Genomic DNA, 20,528 nt, shown 5'->3' on the forward strand with positions numbered 1-20,528 from the left:
CCTTCATATGAGTACTTTGAACATTTTTAAGCATGTTGGTGTTTGTTGCAGTTAAAAACTGAAATTAAGGAAAAGTGGCTCTTCCTCACCCTCCCATCCCCTGGCTTTTATTTTTATATGCTTTGGAAATTAGAATAGCCTGGGTTTATGTTGTGAACAGATGACTGAAAGGTGAGCAACTGAATGATATTGAAATACACTGAAAACACAGTCTCACTCTTAATAGGCATCTAGTGTGTGATAAGCAGATACTCATATTGGCTGTGTTTCGTACAACTTTATAGTTTTCCTGTATTCTCTGGTTATTTACATCAGTATTAACAAATTTTCCTAGCAGCTTTCACTTCTATAAACATTTTTCCTTTCTGTAAAAGTACTTTATTTATTCCTTAATAGCTAGGGTTCCATGTGGATCCTGCTACTTGTCTCTGGGCCAGAGCTCTCTCTGTTTTTCATTTTCTGCCTTTTTCTCCCCATCTTCAATAATTCCCTGAGTTCTGGTACCACTCCTAACCCCACCACCACCACCACCAATTAGCACCAAAAAGACGACTTTGGGGTGCCCGGGTGGCACAGTTGATTGAGCATCCCACTCATTATTTCAGCTCTGGTCATGATCTCAGGATCGTGAAATTGAACCCTGTGTGGAGTAAGCTTGAGCTTCTCTCTCCCTTTTTCCCCTTCTGGCTTTTAGTGTGCGTGCGTGTGCTCTCTCTCTCTCTCTCTCTCTCTCAAATAAATAAATCTTAAAAAAAAAAAAAAAAAAAGACTACTTTGTACATAAGATAAGTTTGCATTAGGAATGCTAGTAGGAACCACTGGGTGATTAGTATAGTTGAACTATATCATACTGATGGGGTTGATGAGAGGTTTTGAATTTCCAACCAAAGATAATAGTTTGGTTCATAAAGAGAATAAATCTTGTGTCCTTTAGGACTCAAAGAGCATGAAGTAAGGAAGAACAGATCATTTGAAAGAAAGAAATAAACCTTGTTCACATGTTCCTTTTACCACATGATGTTCTTAAGAGTTTATTTTACATGGTACTCCATCTCACCCTTCCCTAGCCCCCCACACTCCTCCCAAGAGAAATAGATGTTACAGCAGATGAGTCCTTTAATCACCCCTTTTGGTAATTCAGATCTAATTCATATTAATTTAAAATGAACTTTTTCTGCTTTTCCATCTTTTGCGAACACTGGTGGTTAAACACACAGTGGTTAAAAAGAAATTCACTCAGTACAAACCTGGCCTTTTTCAAACCTAATATTCTAGATCAATGCCATGATTACACCATACTCCTGAAAGGGCCATGGAAGCTGGGCAACTAACTCCTACAATACTGAACTGCCCTTCTTCCTTCTCTGTAACACGCCACTTCTGTTTGTGTTCCAATCCCCAATCCACTTATTCTTTAATACTGGCTCTAGGATACAGCCCAAAGCAAGGGTCTTATGGAAAAGGAAACTTTTCTGAAATCTATATCTATATCTAAATCTATATCTATATAAGCCTATATAATCTATATAATCTAAATCTATATAAGCCTAGAGGTTTTTGAGACTAGACAGGTCACACTCTCCCACTTTGGTTTTTGAGACTAGACAGGTCACACTTTCCCACTTTGGTGAGAACAGCTGTTATTCAAGAATACAACAGCTCCATATAAGACCATGGTCTTTGAAGTAGGGTAGGCCTAGACCTGAACACCAGCTTTTCCACTTCCTAGCTATATAATCTTAGATTACTTAAACCTCTCCTAGCTCAGTTTCTTCATCTTTTGAAATGAGGATAATATCTTCAATCTAAGAAGATTCTGGAACGATTAAATATGAATCTGTAAAGTTTTAATAAATGGTAGTTAGTATTAACACTGCATCAGACCAGGTGTTTCTAATCCTGCATGACTCTATCTGTTGGAAGTATCTCCTTAAAAGTTTGTGGTTCTTGTATGTTTGGCAAGAAAACCTTCACTTACCCTATAATCCTGAAGAGAATTGTTAAAAGCATTTTCAGTTCTGAAGCTTCCACTTCCACCTGTTCTTTCCTCTTAATTTTTTTTGATTCAGTGGCTTCACCATCCAGGTGAACTGAGAAGCCACTGAACCTTTGGCATAGTTTTTATTCATAGCCTGTGCTGACTTCCAGCCAACTTTCTATTTTTAATTTTAAAATTTTCATTATTCATCTATTTTTTTAAGTAGGCTCCACACCCAGCATGGAGCCCAATCAGGACTTGAACTTCAAGACCCTGAGATCCAGACTTGAGCTGAGATTAAGAGTTCGACACTTAACTGACTGAGCCACCCAGGTGCCCCTAGGGAAGAGTGCTACAAAAAATACGGTGGCTTGTTTCTATAAATAAAGTTTTCTAGAAACAGCCATAGCCATTCTTTTATATATTATCTTTGGTTGCTTTCTCACTACGACAGCAAAGTTGAGTAGTTGTGACAGAAATAGGATGACCTACAAACCTAAAGTGTTCACTGTTTTTTTAAGAAAAAGTGTGCTGAGCTCTGAACTAGGAGAAAAGTACCTGTTGGTTTGGGGGAGCCACAGACAAAGAAAAGAGGTAGAATGCCAAAGAAATTCACCTACGTTGATTTTGCCCATGCCTGACTTGTTTAGTGCCCAGTTAGGTGTGGGTCAAAATATTTTGGACTGGTTGGCTCATATTGTGAACTGGAGAAGAAGATAATCCAGTGGGTCATGTTAGCAACCTGTTCTGCTTAAAATGTCCAAATATTTAGATAATAAGATTGTGAGTGCTATTATTTTTAATTTCATAACTGTGGCTTAAAACTGTTTATTAGGGGTCCCTGGCTACTAGTTCAGTCAGAAGAGCATGCAACTCTTAATCTCTCAGGGTCATGAATTTGAGCCCCATGTTGGGTATACAGATTACTAAAAAAATAAATTTTAAAACTGTTCATTAGCAAGTGTAGTATTACAAGTTCTCACTTGTTTTAATGATAGTATTTCATTGAAGCTTTATAAATTTCTTAGGACCATCAGCATTAGAACTGTTGTAAAATATTAGACTTTGTGCCTGTTTCTCCTTACAGGGGATATGAAAGGTGAGGTCTATCCATTTGGCATAGTTGGAATGGCCAACAAAGGGGATTGCCTACAGAAAGGAGAGAGTGTCAAGTTCCAGTTGTGTGTCCTGGGCCAGAATGCACAGACTATGGCCTACAACATCACACCCCTGCGTAGAGCCACAGTGGAGTGTGTGAAGGACCAGGTAAGTGGTAGTATCTCTGGACCTGAACTTGATTCTTTTAGGAGTTGGTATAGATGTTACCCAAAACTTAAAAATTTTTTCATCCAAAGGAGAACTGTCAATATTCACTTGGTTTTTATTTTCTATTCCACCCCTTTTCAGTGATTTGAGGTAGCTTGTAAAAATGTGAAGAAAACCATCTGAAAAGACAGTGGCACTTGACGGGATGAGCACTGGGTGTTTTTCTGTATGTTGGTAAATTGACCAATAAAAATTAATTTATTAAAAAAAAATGAAAAGACAGTGGCAATATGAGCTAAAAGGAAAGTTACAAGTACTATTGATAACATTACATGATAGGGAAAGTAAATTGGGAGTGAGATTTTTCAGAATAGAAAGACAAAGATGTTGTGTATTACTTTAGCTCAGAGTTTCTTTTGCAGTGATTTCAAAGATTTCTTCCCTTGCAAGTTTTTCAGAATGCTATTGCATTCTAGCACAAGCAGCTAAACTGGAGCATCATCGGCATTAACACCATGTTTTATAAATCCACTTCTAGTTAGGGTCAGGCATTGTGCTTCATTCAGAGTGGAGTACTTTTCCGCCTTGTGATATGTCCCTGTTTTTAGCTGTAGTTTTTTTTTTTTTTTTTTTTCCTCCTCTTCCCCCCAGTTTGGCTTCATTAATTATGAAGTAGGAGATAGCAAGAAGCTCTTTTTCCATGTGAAAGAAGTTCAAGATGGCATTGAGCTACAGGCTGGAGATGAAGTGGAATTTTCAGTGATTCTCAATCAGCGCACTGGCAAGTGCAGTGCTTGTAATGTTTGGCGAGTCTGGTAAGTTGGGTTGGTAAACTCCCTGGACTGACTGTCTTTAAACTTCTGTAAACTCTGGTTTATCACACTTCTTCATTTTTCATGACTGCTTTTATTATCCTGCCACTTTGTGGTTATTTCTTGATCTTTCCTGTATCTTTTTTTTTTTTTTTTTTACCTCTAGTCTCCATTGTCTAAATTTTAGTCTTCTAAATGTGGCCCAATGAAACATTAATTGGGTACATTGTATGTATTAGAACTTAAATATAGTAAGATTATGTAGTCCTTGTTCTTAAAGGACTCTGTGTAGCTTTTTCTTCCATTAAACCATTTATATGCTGCTTAAAATTCTAACTATATAGTCTAGCAATACTTTCTGTTTTAAAATTTTTTAAATCCATAATGTTACCCTAAGAGGAGCTGGGAGTCTCTTGAAAATATTTCTACATATTTTTGTTCTCTAAGGTTTTTCACATCTACTACCTCATTTTATAAAGTCTGTGAAACTGGTTTTTCTAGTTGTGGACCAGTTCAGGAATGACCCTCACCCAAATGATCCTTCCAGTTCCTCCATAGTAATAAGCCTTGAGTTAGTAATAAAAACATAAACAAAACTTGTCTGTCCTGTCTTGCTAGCTAGCTGGCTTGATGAGGCAAGAGTCCCCTCATTAAAACTGAGTCATTTCGGTAGAGAAAACACCTCTGCAAGTACTTGCTTTTTTCCCACCAAGAGTTGTTCTTGCCTCTTGATTTCATTATAGCGAGGGCCCCAAGGCTGTTGCAGCCCCACGACCTGATAGGTTGGTCAATCGCTTGAAGAACATCACCCTGGATGATGCCAGTGCTCCTCGCCTAATGGTTCTTCGTCAGCCAAGGGGACCAGATAACTCAATGGTATGAGGGACATATACAAGGTGCTGGGATAGGTTGGGGCAGCTGATAGACCATTATGCTACTCAGGGTCCTCTTTTGGCATAGCTCAGCATTCAATGAAGCAGGGAACTTAAAGATTCTTTTTCAGTATTCAGTATGCTTAAAACTAGTTAAAACATCCTACACATTGGTTCAGACCCTAACAATAATTGTTCACAGTGAAAAGCACATTTCATGGTCTTCCTGATAATCAGATTTTATGTAATAGATCAGGAGGGCTTACTGTGGATTTCCTCATCTGGGAAAGAAACGGTCGTAGTTACGATGATTAAAAGTAACGCTTGTATAGCCATTAACTACAGTTTTACTTCTTCACAGGGATTTGGTGCAGAAAGAAAGATCCGTCAAGCTGGTGTCATTGACTAACCACAACCACAAAGCACATCATTAATCCACTATGATCAAGTTGGGGGGATTCTGGTGAAGGGTTCTGAATATCTCCCTCTTCATCCCTCCCAAAATCTGGAATACTTATTCTATTGAGCTATTACACCAGTTTTAACACCTTCCTCGTGTTATGTTTAAAAAAATAAATAAATTTAAGAAAACCATTTTAAAAATTATGCACAGTTGCAGCCTGGAAAACTTAAGGTGGCGCCTTATAGTATCAATTTTAGGAGCTTTATTTGGTGCATTTAACGCAACTGGTAATTGCAAAATCCACTTCGCCTGTGTAAGTGAAAATATAGACTGTTATCTTGTTGGCCCTATGAAATTCTGCACTTGGTATTTAGCATATACTCTACCTTCATTACTATCTGGCACGATGTTCTGCCTTAGCACTCAGTTGCATTCTTTTCCTTTTCTTTCCTGTTCATTATGCTTTAATTCTGAGGACCATATGAAGGTAGAATATATTAAAAATTAACAAAAATTATAAAAATTTGTATAGGCAAACCATTTCCTTAAGTTGATGGCCAAATGTTAAAATGTTATTTTTCATATCATTTATAATCTTGTCACAGTCCACTTAACGAAGTTTGGTTAGATTTCAGTGAAAATTATCTTCCAGAGTAGTTTCTTTTTTCCTGGGATTGGGGAGGGGGGGTAACTTTACTACAATTAGTATGTATGGTGCAGAATTTCATGCAAATGAGGTGTGCCAGCAGTGTGGTAATTTAATCGTATTTAAACAACAAAAAAAGAATGCACAAACTTGCTGCTGCTTAGATCACTGCAGCTTCTAGGACCCAGTTTCTTTTACTGATTTAAAAACAAAACAAAACAAAAAAAATAAAAAAGTTGTGCCTGAAATGAATCTTGTTTTTTTTATAAGTAGCCGCCTGGTTCCTGTGTCCTGTGAAATACAGGCACTTGACCCTTGGTGTAGTCTCTGTTCGACTTTATATCACGGGAACGGATTGGTCTGATTTCTTGGCCCTCATCTTGAATTGGCCACATCCAGGGCCCCTGGCCAGTGGACTGAAGGCTTTGTCTAAGATGACAAGGGCAGCTCAGGGGATGTGGGGGAGGGCGCTTTTATCTTCCCCGTTGTCATTTGAGGTTTTGATCTTCTCTGGGTTAAGAGGCCGTTTATCTTTGTAAACACAAAACATTTTTGCTTTCTCCAGTTTTCTGTTAATGGCGAAAGAATGGAAGCGAATAAAGTTTTACTGATTTTTGAGACTCTAGCACCTAGCGCTTTCATTTTTGAGGCGTCCTGTGTGGGAGGGGCGGGAATGGGTGCGGCCCGCCGCGTGACTCCTGGGTCGGGGGCCCACGTGGCCGGGGCGGGGACTCGGGCGCCCGGGGCGCCGACTGATTACGTAGCGGGCGGGGCCGGAAGTGCCGCTCCCTAGTGGGGGCTGTTCATGGCGGTTCCGGGGTCTCCAACCTTTCTCCTAGTTGTGGTCCTAAATACGTCGGAAGCGGAGGCGGCGAAGCTTGAGGTAAGGTTCTGTGGTGTGTAGCGTTCGTCTTTGGAGCATACGGGCGCCTCCTTGTTGCCCGGAATCGAACGGAGTCTGCAGACCGGAGACAAAGGCCCTTGGGCGGGGGTCCTTCGTTTTAAGCCCTATGGGGGAGATTTTTGAAGACTGGTGGGGGTGGAAAACGAGGGGCCAGACTGGAGGCTTCCCCACCGGACCTGAGAAGACTTGCGGGAGGTGGAGGGGGGGGGGGTTCCTTTACCTTAGGCTGAAGGCGGGGCCCACGGACTGTTGAAAAATAGAGCAGGGTGGGGGTAGCCAGGCGACTAACCACAATTCTGAGGCCCGCAGTAACCTGCGAGGGTTTTTGCGCTCCGGAATCACCTTGAGAGCCGAGTGGAAGTTCACGTGTATGGAGCCGATACATTTCAAACTCAACGTTTTAGTTACTATTGATTATAGAAAGCTTTTGAAGTTCTCTAGATGTGGCTCGCCCATTAAACCTAATTGCTGCTTTCCCACAGGTTCTTGCTGGTGTGAAATGACTGAGTACAAACTGGTGGTGGTTGGAGCAGGTGGTGTTGGGAAAAGCGCACTGACAATCCAGCTAATCCAGAACCACTTTGTAGATGAATATGATCCCACTATAGAGGTGAGGCCGGGTGGTAGTGTGCTGACCCTACCCTCTGGCTTTTGGTTCCCCCCCTACACGTATCCTTTGGCCAAAGGAATCATCAAGAGAGAAAGTAGAAGTTATTTGGGGTGCTGCATTCAGGAGTACAATAACGAAGCTTTCCATGTTTGTGGAGAAGAGCTCATTTTTATTAATTGGTAAAGATTTTCTTAAAAATCGGCAGTTTAGTAAACTGTTGCATATTCATTGTTGAACTCATGACAGTTCTATTGAAAAGAAATAGGCCATACATAGTAAGAGTGACTGAGTAATAGGATGTAGATAAAGGATTCAAAAATCTAGGTGTTCTTCAATTTTAATTAGCTGGTTGAAGCAGCTGAGACTGGGCTGAAGTGGAAAGAACATGAGATTTTGAGTCACTGCCTAGATTTCTTTCAGTCCCTGTTTGTAGTTTATTTCATTTTGTTATATTGAGCAAATCACTTAAACTCTGAGCCTCATTTTCCTCATCTTTTAAAGTACCATAAACATGTCCTGCCTATCACACACACAAGAATGTTGAGGAAAAATCAGTATAAGTTTTTGTGTGCGTTCATGTTATATATTGGCTTGAATAAATGGCATCTTAGGTCCTTTAAATAAAAGATTTATTTAGCTTAGAAATGTCTGACTAGAGATTTATTTTAATCCACACTGTGGTCTTTCTACTGCCTTGCCACTGAGTGTTTAATAGAAGCTATCATGGCAGTTATTAAAAATTAATCATTAGTCCTTGGCAGAAATTTCATTTTAAGCCTAGCAGCTTTAGCATTAATAGTTAGGACCTTTTAATATTCTCCTGAGTTGTGTTTATTGAAGGGTAATATACATACAGTAAAATACACAAATGGCATAGCTATAGCTCAAGAACCAAAATTTTTAAGTCCACAACTCAGAAATATAGACCATTTCCAGTGCCCCAGAGAGTTCTCCCATGCCACTTTCCAGTCCCACCTTGCCAGGAAATAACCACTTCTCTGACTTCTGTTATTGTACATTAGTTTGACTAACACCCACCTATATCATTTTAATTTTGCTCGTTTTCTTGGAACACTCATACACTTTATCATATTTTGTGCTTCCAGTTTTGGCAATGTGAGTTCTATGTTAATTTGAAAGTGTATTACAGTCCAACAGTGAAGTTGAGTTACAGACACCAATCAGTAAACTGGGAAACCAAGTCCCATTCTGTTTCTGGAGCCAGATCTTTACTACGTGTGATGGGTTTTCTTTGAATTGAATTCCCAAAACATAACTATTAAAATACAAGTAAAAATTTTGTCTTAGGGCCAAATTGAAAACTTTTGAAACATGGGATCCCTGGGTGGCTCAACAGTTTGGCATCTGTCTTGACCCAGGGCGCGATCCTGGAGACCCAGGATAGAGTCCCACATCGGGGTCCCTACATGGAGCCTGCTTCTCCCTTTGCCTGTGTCTCTGCCTCTCCCTCCCTCCCTCTCTCTCTCTCTGTCTCTCATGAATAAATAAAATCTTTTTTAAAAAAAAAAAACACCTTTGAAACATAAATATGTATGATCTATGCATGTTTTTCTTCCTGAAGAATTATAATTATATACCTTATTTGAAACCTTTAGGAATTTGATTCAGGAATATTTCCCAAAGGTAAAAATCCACCATGATTAGAAAAAGATTTTTGTGGTATAATCTTGTTCAAAATAAAAGGTATTTGTATATTTAGTCATAAATGTAAATGACACTGTGCCCAGGGCCAGGTATAATTGGTGGAGGTATGTTTAGAATTTTAAATGTATAATAAATAAGAAAAGTCCAGTTCATACCTTAGTAAAATACATTGTGAAACCTAATCCCGAGTCTAACTTTAATAGAGCTGTCTGAATTACCACATTTTTTCTCTTTCCAGGAACAGAATGGCCACATTTTCCTTTCTGCAGGCATATAGGATTTGGGGATTTTTTTCCTAGGGTGACATTAAGTACATTCTCTTGTGATTATATATTAGGAGTTTGAGGGACAAATTCCTAATAGAGATGGAAAGAACTTAGCTAGGAGCTTATCTAACCTTGGCAATAGCATTGCATTCCCTATGGTTTCTAATAAAAATGAAATTTTCCTCTCTCCTTGCCATCTCCTACCCTCCACACCCCCAGGATTCTTACCGAAAACAGGTGGTTATAGACGGTGAAACCTGTCTGTTGGATATACTGGATACAGCTGGTCAAGAAGAGTACAGTGCCATGAGAGACCAATACATGAGGACAGGCGAAGGCTTCCTCTGTGTATTTGCCATCAATAATAGCAAATCATTTGCAGACATTAACCTCTACAGGTACTAGGAACATTTTTCTGAAAGAATGATCTATAAGTGTATTCTGAAGCTTTGTGGGGGAACAGGAAATGAGGATACCGCATTAGGGAATATAGCGTTTTTAATCATGAGAAGAGTTGGATTCAGATTGTTTAACATTGAGGATCTGGGGTTATCACTGAAAGTTAATATTGGAATTTATTTTATATAATACACTATGGCTAGAATGTGTGATAATACTTAAATTAAGCTTATTAATGAGATAATTCAGAACTAAAGGTGGTGGTATGAGAGGTCACAAAGGAATTTCAGAGAGGAAAACATGTCTGAAAAATAGTTGTCAGTCATAGAAAAGAGAAAATGATAGGAAGAAATGGATGGGAGTAGATAAAGAGGAAAGATGGTCTTTCTCAATAGAACCATAAAGTTTCAAAGCTCACTCAGACCATAAAAAATTCTAGTACAACATCCTTGTTCAGATTCTGATAGAGTTGCAGGAAGTGGTTTGTTAGGTTTTCAAAGTCATAGTTGTTACTAGTAGCAGAGCCAGGACCAAAAACCCAGGGCTCCATTTTCTTAGCTCTATGTTCCTTGAGCAGAGTAATATAACGGGTTGAAACTTGGCCCCATCATCTGTTGCCCATGGGACTTTGGGACAAACTCTCAAATGTATGTGCCTCAGTGTCATCTATAATATGGAGAGAATAGTACCTGCCAAGAGTTGTAAAAATTACAAGTTAATAAACATGTTAATCACCCAGAAAAGTGCCTAGCACATAGTAAATGCTATGCAAGTGTTTTCCTGACAGCCTGCAGTCCTGGCTTGTGCTCCGTTGGTATGGTATGATGATGTCTGCTCACGGAAACAAGCTAGTCCAAAACTTACTTCAGTGAGGTTTTTTTCTGCCTAAACCTGCTCTATTCTTCATTTGCTCTCTGGAAATAATAAACAATATGTAAGAAAATGTCCCAACACTTGTCAAGTGTCCAACACTTGTCAAACATCTAATATTTGTTGAATTTCTAGAAGTCTTTTTCCCTCTTAGGCGGTCTTAAATTATGCTTTACAGTAGGCCACTGCCATTACACCAAAGGTCAGTTCTGCAGACAGCCATTGTAACGCAGGTTCAGCACATGACTTTGTAATCCAAGGGTAGAGTCTGGAACAGTACTGTGCGGTATGGTAGCCACAACCTTATGTGATTATTTCAATTAATTAAAGTTAAATAAAATTGAAAAATCAGTTCCTTGACCATATAGCAACTGACTTCTCAAGTGTCCAGCAGCTACATATGACTAGTGGATATAGTTGGACAGTGCAGATAGAACCTTTCCATCATCGTGAAAAGTTCTATTGGACAGTATTGGTCAAGAGGATCTAGAGCAAAGTTTCCAAACTGCTGTATGGTATGTCTTATATGTCATTGAAGGGAGTGCTGTAAATTGGGAGTTCCAAATCCTTTAGTTACCCTTTAATAACAGTTCTGGTGTTTTCTATTTGGTATCTTGGACTTCCAGCTATAATACTGTTTGAAGAAAATGTTTGGATACCACCTACCTAGAGAAGTGGATAGACTGTCTTTGATTAAATATGGTCATTCTCAAGAAAACCTCAAAAAGTTATTTTGAGGCAGTAAGCTTTACTTTTAATACTTCAGATCTTAATCTAGAGTGTGATTTCAAATTGCCAGTTAAATCCAGAGCCAAGCTCTTTGGAGAATCAAGGAGCCTAACAAGGGTGTGTGTCAAAAAAGAATAGAGTAGGGGTGCCTGGATGACTCAGATGATTAAGCGTCTGCCTTCAGCTCAAGTCACGATCCCAGGACCTGGAATTGAGCCCTACATCAGGCTCCCTGCTCAGCCAAGGGTCTGCTGTTCCCTCTGCCCCTCCTCCCCATTTGTGCTCGCTCTCTCTCACTTAAATAAAATCTTAAAAAAAAAAAAAAAAAAAGAACAGCCATCCATTTCCACTAGAAGGTGAACCAGAACTTGGCTTCCCTATGGCTGCTGCATCAAATCTAAACCAGTATACCTAGTATGCATGGTCCCTTATAATTAGCGAGGAAAAAAAGTGAAACTCCATACTAGACAATAATAGGGCTAAATAAAATTCATTAGAATCTTTTTTTTTTACCTGCTCATGCTTTCCTAAAAACCTACTCTTGCGTTATGATAACATAATCCTTTTTTTTTTTTTAAGGGAACAGATTAAGCGTGTAAAAGATTCAGATGATGTACCTATGGTGCTAGTAGGAAACAAGTGTGATTTGCCAACAAGGACAGTTGACACAAAACAAGCCCATGAACTGGCCAAGAGTTATGGGATTCCATTCATTGAAACCTCAGCCAAGACCAGACAGGTACAGCAGAGCTTTGAGCATCTGGTGTGGGTTTTTGTTTAATGCAGAAAAAGTGTTAATACAGAGATAGGATCCATAGTCTTTGTTCTTACGGATTTTCAATATTCTGTTTTTAATCTTCTGTTTAAATGCAAAATGAACTGATAAATATTCTGGTGTGGTATTTTACTCATTAACATGCTAATACTACTAAATATTACTAAGATGAAGACTCTTGATTAAAGATACTTAGAAATATTAGACATTTCTCCATCAGCACCAGCCAGTGTTTAGGGCTTTTGCTCTCCTGAATCGATTATTTAGATCTGATAGTTCAGCATGACCCATGTTACCCATCTCCCTGTACTTGAATGTTATTTTTGCAAAATAGGCCATTCATATATTAGTCTTTTAATGTGATTCAATAAGAATGCTAAATTTGGTGTCCTCTTCTTAAATCACCCTATTTTCATCAGCTAATTGGAATTTTAAATCCACATGAAGTACAAAAGAAAGAGCTTACAACTTGGATTGTGTCTATTAAGCCGTCATTATTATGTTCTTTTATAGGGTGTCGAGGATGCCTTTTACACACTGGTAAGAGAAATACGTCAGTACCGAATGAAGAAACTCAACAGCAGTGATGATGGGACTCAAGGTTGTATGGGGTTACCATGTGTGGTGATGTAACAAGGTGAGCATGTGGTCTCCTGACACAATTATGAATTTTATGATTTAGCATCGGGCAATTCGGAGGATTTGCTGTTATATTTTCTATATTGCTATTTAACCAAGAGTGTCTGCTCATTTATAGTTGTAAAATATTTCCCTTATGGCATGCTTTCTGAGAGAACTGAAGTCTAAACTTTTTAAAGCATTGAAGTGTTCTATAGACATTATTAAATAATATTGGACACTAGACGGTGTTATGAAAAGTATGCTACCTTACCACATTCTTGGCACAGATTAGGAGTTGGAAGAATCACTACATCAAATCCCTATTATAATGACGTGGTATGTGTTCTTTTCTTATAGACACTTTTAAAGTTCTAGCATCAGAAAAGAGCCACTGTCAAGGTAGGACAGGTTTGGAAATGAATATATTATCATTCCTGTTGATTTCTTAGCCTTGTTTTTCTTATATTCTCTATGCTACTTACACAAATCCTGTCTTCATTTTAGCTGCACTGACACCCTGGTCCTGACTTTCCTGGAGGAGAAGTATTCCTGTTGCTATCTTCAGTCTCACAAAGAAGCTCCTGCTACTTCCCCAACTCTCAGTAGATCAGTACAATGTTCTCTATTTGAGAAGTTCTCCGAACAACTACCTCCTCACTTGGTTGTCTGACCAGAGAAATGAACCTCTTGTTCCTTCCCGCTGTTTTCCCATCCTGAGTTCTCCCCCAACACACATAAACAAACCTCTGCCATCCCAGGTTTTTCATCTGAAAAATAATTCATGCTCTGAAACAGAGAACAAAACTGTAGACATGAAATTCTGTAGAAAACAAGGTCTTGAGCTCAAAAGTAGCAACTGCTGGTGACCCCCCCCCCCCCCCCCCCCCCCACCTTTTACTGTTGAACTTGGAACTATGTTGGTTTTTGGAGAAATGTCATAAGTTACTGTTTTGCTGAGAATATAGTTAAGTTGACATTTGGTTTGTTTGTAATATCATTAGCTATTTTCTATAAATTGGCATCTGCTCTGCATTCATAAATACACGAGTGAATTCTGACTTATGAGTCTATCCTAGTGTTCTTGACTTTCACATAATTAAATCTAACTCTTGCAGCAAAGTGCCTTTTTCTTAGAAGTGGTTTGTAGACTTGCTTTATAATACTTCAGTGGAATAGATGTCTCAAAAACCATAATACATGAATGTCTGAGACACATCTATAACCTGTCTACCTTTGAGGGAAAGACATACCGATGTGATAGCAGATGCCATTTCTTATGTGTATGAAGTTGGATTTCCAGAGACCTGATTTGGGTCTCTTCCAAGAGAAAGGTGAAACTGGAAACAATTATGAATAATTTCACTTAATTTTTACTTAATCTCTACTTTAGGGGAGGGCAGGGGGTAGGTTACCACTTACAAAATATATGCAATTTGTTTCTTCTAGCTTACTGATAATGAACTTCCATTCATATTTAAATTTAGGTCATATATGAAAGCTCTGCATTTGCTGCAGGTGTTCAAAATTGTAACACTTTAATGCAGTTTTATTTAATAGCTATGATTAATGATTTTCAAGCCTCAGATGTATTAACACAAATTTTCACAGCATATCATGGTATTTTAATTATGTATATAATTGCCCTCATTCCCTTTCTCACCCCACCCTGTCCCCCACCCCACCACAGTGGCGGCTTGGTGTTTCAGTTGAGTAAAGCATGGTGCTAAGAGCCCAGGGTCACAGTTTCAAAACTTGAGCAAGCCAATTAGCATCACAGAGAGAGAAATCCTTCCATGTTTGCTTATTGCACCAATAACTCCAGCTAGTAGTTTTGCCAGATGCATAATGTTAGTCCTGTAAGGAAGGAAGAGGTCAGTTAGCACAAATTCTTTACCATGCATGACTGGAAAACTTGCCATCTTGAGGAGGGTCAACCTAGAGGTTTTTATATATAAAGTATTTAGACTTTTTTCAGCCATGTGGAAACTCTGAATTAAACCAATTCTTTTTTCGTTACTTTGAAAATGAGGATGCCTCAGATCAAAAATTTTTTAATTATCTCTATTCATAATATTCTTTGAAGGGTTCAAAACAGGATGTTGATGAATTAGTCTGTGCATACCAGATAATAAGCTGATGAGTTTGTTCAAAACAAGGATAGCCTTTCTATTGAAATTGCTGTTTGAGAAGGCAATGGAAAATAGAATTAATTGCTAGTTATGAGGATTTGGAGGTAGAGCTTTTTCTGTTTGCAGATAATTTCATGGCAATTCTAATGAAAAATAGACTTGGAAAACTTTTGGTATAAAAGACTAGTTCTAAAATGGCTACTTTCTGTTCTGGTCTTCTGATATATAAATATTTAGTGAGGTCCTCCATCTTCTAAAATGAATTTTCCTATAAGTAAACTCCACATTGCCTTGAAATGAATTCTGCAGAGGGGAAGAAACATCAACTGTGCCCAGAGTGGAATAAATCCAGAGAGTTGTGTTCCTCAGTAATTTTGAGAGCTTTCACATGTAGTCAACACCTGTAGACAGAAACTCTGGCTGCTCTGTTTCCGCTTCTCGTGGAACCTAGATTGAGGCTTATCACCTCTGTCCTTGTCATTGTCTTCCACCTCTTCCTCCTCTGCTCTGTGTGACTGACAGTAGGATTCTTTTTTTAAATATCAAATTTAGGGGAAAAGATACTCATTTTAGCCCTAATAAGGATGTACTTTACGGTTTTTTTCAAGTATGTTCTAAGCACAGAAGTATATAAATGGGGCCAAGATTCAGACTTCAAAATGTTCTTTTAATAGCTTCTTAAGAAGTTAGGTGTAGGTGTGAATTTTGGCGCAATAGAGTGACAGACTTACAGTTAAATGCTGAATGACTTCAGTTGGTGTGAAATAAAGTGTTGTTTTTAGAATATGTTTGTAATTGCTGAAAACAATTGCAGTTTACCTCAAAATCTGAAGAGTCTCTTTCCCCAAGTTAAGTGCCTGGCCAGCTGTTATGAATTACATACTACTTTGTGTGTGTTTGTGTTTTAAAGGTTGCACCTTCAAGAGTGTGAAAATAAGATGCTCTGTCTAAAGGCTACCATGCCTAATCTGTAAATGAAACTGTTAAGTGCTGTATTTGCTCCAGCAGCATACTCTAGAATGTTACTTGCTAATATAATATCATACTTATTACAGTTTTCACTTTGGTGTAATAGATAAAATTATTCCCAGTATGTATTTTAGTGGGCCCATATTTAGTCTTTCATCATCCTTTAAACTGCTGTGAATTTTTTGTCTTGACTTGAAAGCAAGGATAGAGAAACACTTTAAAGAGAGATTTTGGTTTTTTCCCATTCCAGAATTTGTGAGCATAGTCATATTTTGCTTTACATTTACAGTCATAAACTCTCAAGCTGGCAGCTACAACCAAGAACCAAAAAATGGTGCATCCTGCTTCTTGTAATTCATCTCTGCTAATAAATTATGAGAAGCAAGGATAATTAATTAGGGAAAATATGTTACTTAGGTGGTTTCTATAAGCAAGGGACTATAATTCTTGTACATTATTTTTCATCTTTGCTGTTTCTTTAAGCAGTCTAATGTGCCACAAAATTATTTTTTAAGGTGTTTCCTGTAAGGATTGTTTTAAAGGAGTTCTCATTATGAGTAGTTGTAGATATGTTTCAAAATATAACTGGTGATTTTTAAAGGCCTGAGTACTGACCTAAGAAGCAATTATATGAATTCTACTCTGGAGGGAAGAGAGGATGTTAATGGAAATTGTTTGACTTTTACATTTCTGTGCCATCGAATATAGGTAAAAAATACCAATTGTGCAATTCTGCTGTTTAAACAGAAACTATTGGCCTCCTTGGCCCTAAATAAAAGGGGCTGATATTTTAAGTTGACTATTTTATTGTAAATTAATCCATCCTAATTTTTAAAAATTGAATGTTTTTCTTGTTAAATGTTTAAAAATAAAAACTGGAAGTTCTTTGCTTAGTCATAATTCTTTTTTTGACTGAAGTGCCTGTATTGAAAGCTAATATCAGTTTTAGACTTTGGGATGTGACATTTGGACAATGTTTGGAAGACCCACGTTTGTAAAATATATCAAAGCCTGCTTTTAAACTATTACCTTGGGGGTGATTCATGCCATGATCCATAGCTATATGTAGCCATGATCCATAGCTATATGTACTAATATGAAGTGCTTGAAACTAACTATCTTTGGAAATCTTTTGTTCTATTTTTGCATTACTGTACAATCTGCCAACCTTAGTATCATTAGAAGAATGTTGGTATAGGAGTCAAAGAACGTGGGTTCCAACTATAATTTTACTACTCTGGCCCATAGTTTCCTCATTTGCGGAATAGTAAAGTTGAATTAGTTCCAGCCCTAATTAAGGAGATGTAATTACTTAAAAAAACAAAAAACTTCATACCTAGTATTTTCCACCTAATACTGGACTACTGTGATTACGAGGATTTTGGTTTATTCTACCAAAAACATTTTTACTTTCACTTTTTCTTTAAAAGACAAGGACAAGGAAGGAGGATATCATTAATATTTGGCTGAATTAAGCACAAAAATAAATGTAATTAACAAAATACTGTTTCTAGATAGGACTAGTAGGAACTACAAACATTTTAGATTATAAAATGTAAGTGAAACACAGAATATGGGCTTTGTATTTCTAAAATATTTCCCCCTTAAATCAATCACCTGTACCTACTATCATTTATTTTCTGCTAATATTTGATCCCTTAGTAGAGAAAGAAGAAAGAAAAGGATGTTTTCTGGCTTCTGCTGATGGCTGCTATTCTGTTTGTCAAAATGAAGCTACAAAGAGACATGATGAAAAGGTAGCTTAGGAAGCTTGTTTATTTGTAATATGTAGAGACCTTCCATGCATCTTCTGTGTTGTTAAGATTTCTGTTCTTAGGGATCCCTGGGTGGCGCAGCGGTTTGGCGCCTGCCTTTGGCCCAGGGCGCGATCCTGGAGACCCGGGATCGAATCCCACGTCAGGCTCCCGGTGCATGGAGCCTGCTTCTCCCTCTGCCTGTGTCTCTGCCTCTCTCTCTCTCTCTCTCTCTCTCTGACTATCATGAATAAATAAATAAAATCTTTAAAAAAAAAAAAAAAAAGATTTCTGTTCTTAGAAAAGCAAAACCCAAGGTCATTAAAAGGCTAACATAGTTAGATGAGCTAGTTGATATCCATAAGTATGGATAAAAGGGCCAAGAGGCCATGCTAGTGACTGAGCATTTTGCAAAACTGCTAAAGAGACATTTCAGAGTGTCTAACTCCATGACTTAAGAGCACAAGATCGGTGTCCATAGTATCCAAGTGGGCAAATATGCCTTGTATTGCTTTAAAAATAACCGAGCACTGAAATGTGGTAAGAACAAACTGGAACTCTAGGAACATAGGAAGTACAGGAAACAAATCCCTTTTGCAGTGCCAAAAGGAGCACTAAAAAGGTTCGGCTTCATGAACTGGAAGTAAACCTCCCAAATGGATCATTCTTACCTAGAGATTCTGTATTCGTGATTTACTTCACACTTGTGCCAAAACAGTTTATTAACCCACCACGTGTAATTTTTCAACTTAAAAGAATGAACTTAGTCCCTTCTTAAAGTAGTATAAATACTCCAGTATAAATACAGTGTACCACCAATTTGTGGGAGTGTAGAAAGAGAACAAGAAGTAGCACTCACCCCCTGTTGGGAGTTAAAGTGATATTAAATGTTTCTCAAATGTTTCTAAAGATAGAGGTGGCTACCAACCTGACTGCCTACCAAGGGAGGATTAGGTTGGGGCCTAGCACTTGCCTCCTAGAGCCTTTAAGCACAGGAGCCTGAAATACTATCCAACTTAGGAAAAGAACTCTAGAATGGCTGCTGTGAAAGGGATACAATTTGGCACTATTGACCCTTTCTCTAGACACTACAGATGTGTGAGTTACATCTAAGTCCCAAAGAAAACTTGCACATCATTTTAAAACATCTTAGTACAAGTTGATTCTCTACATTTATAGCTGAGACCTGATAGCCCTGATTTTTTTTTAATCAATGGAATGAAATTTAAAGACACCTTCAAAGTTAGATCAAGAACTCTCATAAATGTATGCTTGTTTTGCCTGTGAATTTGAGGAGTTTGACATTTAATAAAGTCCAAAATGAAACTCTAGTATATGAACTAAAGTTACCAACACCTGTGCCTGTGCCACCCCACTGTACCTGGTGTGACACTTCCTCTCAGAGAACCACATTTGGATCCCCACTGTACGGCAGAGCCACATGCCCTAGCAAAATATATTTGGCTCAGTGGCTCACTAAATTTTCCCTATAACTTTCCTTCCTAATTCCTTTAGCAAGTTTTTATTGAATACCTATTATGTGCTTGGACGCACAGTAGCGAACCAGATAGACATTGGTTCCTTATTCATCTGTTATGTTCTATTGAGAGATCACTAAAACAAAACTTCTTAGTTGGAATTTGGTGGTCATTTCAAAGACTCTACCCAGTTTTCCTGACTCCTTCCCAGTCTTTCTCAGAATGCTGAAGGCTACCCAAGACACACAGAAACTATTTCATGCCTAATTGCCATTTGGGCCTCTCCGTTTCAAATCAGGGTTCTGTAGAAACAAACTATATAGCTACACGACTTCAAAGTGCTCTTACGAACCTCCTCTCACATACTCCTCAACAGCAAGGTGATACAGGAATGGTCTCTCTTTCACTGCTGGGAAAACCAAATCTCCTAAAAATGGATGGATTTATTTAGATTTGAGCCCAGGTCTCCTGATTTCAGGTCCTGTGCTCTTTTCGGTTCACTTAATGTTGAAACCATGCTTCTCAAAGCCCTTGAAGTCTCATAAAGAAGACTTCTGAGGAAGCCTGAGTGAATGGAGCCTGAGTGAATGCTCTTCCTCCTTTGTCCCCCTAATTCAACCAAAGCAGTCCACTTTCATCCGTTTTTCATTTTGGGCTTTCATTCAAGATTTAGTTTGAAGATTTCATAAGAAAAAGTTCAAACACCACTTCACCAATCTACTTCTACAAACATCTCTCAGTGGGGAATCACTAGGTCACATTCTCATATCCAGTCCAGAACACAGTACCCTCTAGGCACAGTCATGGTCATTGCACAACTAAGCAATAGTGAGGCAGGATATAACACCTGGTTCAGAGCCCCCACTCAAGCCAGAATACCTGAACTACTGCTTACCAGTAACTGTAAGCTTTTGGGCAAGTCAACCTCTCTATATCTAAATTTCTTCCACTGTAAAACAGAGGTAATAATAGTTCCTCACCTAGGTGGCTCAGTTGGTTAAGTGTCTGACTCGATTTCAGCTCAGGTCATGATCACAGAGTTGTGAAATCAAGCCCACAGGGGGCTCCATGCTGGGCATGAAGCCTGCTTAAGATTCTCTGTGCCCACCCTCCTCCAGGCACACGTGCACATGCACTCGCTCTCTCCCTCTCTCAATCTCCCTCCCTCTCTCTCTCTCAAAAAAAAAAAAAAAAAAGACTATTATGAAAATTAGATTAGTTAATACATGTTTAAGGAAAAAAAAAGCTTGGAACAGCCCTCAGTGCAATTCTCATCGCAGGAACCCCAAAGGATGCCTCCCTCTCACTTCCAACAGAACACTCTACACTGTTAGGTTTAGATTGTTATGTTAAAAGCAAATTGCTAAATTTAGTTCTATTCA

The 20,528-nt window shown here is 38.4% G+C and overlaps 2 protein-coding genes and 1 long non-coding RNA gene across 5 annotated transcripts in view; 2 read left to right on the forward strand and 1 right to left on the reverse strand.

The window, feature by feature from the left end:
* Positions 1 to 6,602, forward strand: part of CSDE1 (cold shock domain containing E1) — a 40,416-nt gene extending 33,814 nt beyond the window's left edge. For all 3 annotated transcript variants that reach the window (XM_041756111.1, XM_041756112.1, XM_041756113.1), the window contains 4 exons: positions 3,066 to 3,244; positions 3,896 to 4,059; positions 4,800 to 4,932; positions 5,290 to 6,602. In XM_041756111.1, coding sequence (XP_041612045.1) covers positions 3,066 to 3,244; positions 3,896 to 4,059; positions 4,800 to 4,932; positions 5,290 to 5,337 — 524 coding nt within the window. In that variant the 3' untranslated portion in view covers positions 5,338 to 6,602. The remainder of the gene's footprint in view (positions 1 to 3,065; positions 3,245 to 3,895; positions 4,060 to 4,799; positions 4,933 to 5,289) is intronic.
* Positions 6,603 to 6,728: 126 nt separating this feature from the next.
* On the forward strand, positions 6,729 to 16,799 carry NRAS (NRAS proto-oncogene, GTPase). Its single transcript, XM_041756119.1, has 7 exons — positions 6,729 to 6,860; positions 7,364 to 7,491; positions 9,642 to 9,820; positions 12,000 to 12,159; positions 12,709 to 12,832; positions 13,174 to 13,215; positions 13,321 to 16,799. The coding sequence occupies exons 2-5, from the start codon at positions 7,381 to 7,383 to the stop codon at positions 12,826 to 12,828; spliced, it is 570 nt and encodes a 189-aa protein (XP_041612053.1). The 5' UTR covers positions 6,729 to 6,860; positions 7,364 to 7,380; the 3' UTR covers positions 12,829 to 12,832; positions 13,174 to 13,215; positions 13,321 to 16,799.
* Positions 14,539 to 20,528, reverse strand: part of LOC121491322 — a 35,397-nt gene continuing 29,407 nt past the window's right edge. The window contains exon 4 of the long non-coding RNA XR_005987934.1: positions 14,539 to 14,670. This is a non-coding gene — a long non-coding RNA (uncharacterized LOC121491322). The remainder of the gene's footprint in view (positions 14,671 to 20,528) is intronic.

Source organism: Vulpes lagopus, chromosome 5 (genome assembly GCF_018345385.1).
Source record: "Vulpes lagopus strain Blue_001 chromosome 5, ASM1834538v1, whole genome shotgun sequence".
Taxonomy (NCBI): Eukaryota; Metazoa; Chordata; class Mammalia; order Carnivora; family Canidae; genus Vulpes; species Vulpes lagopus.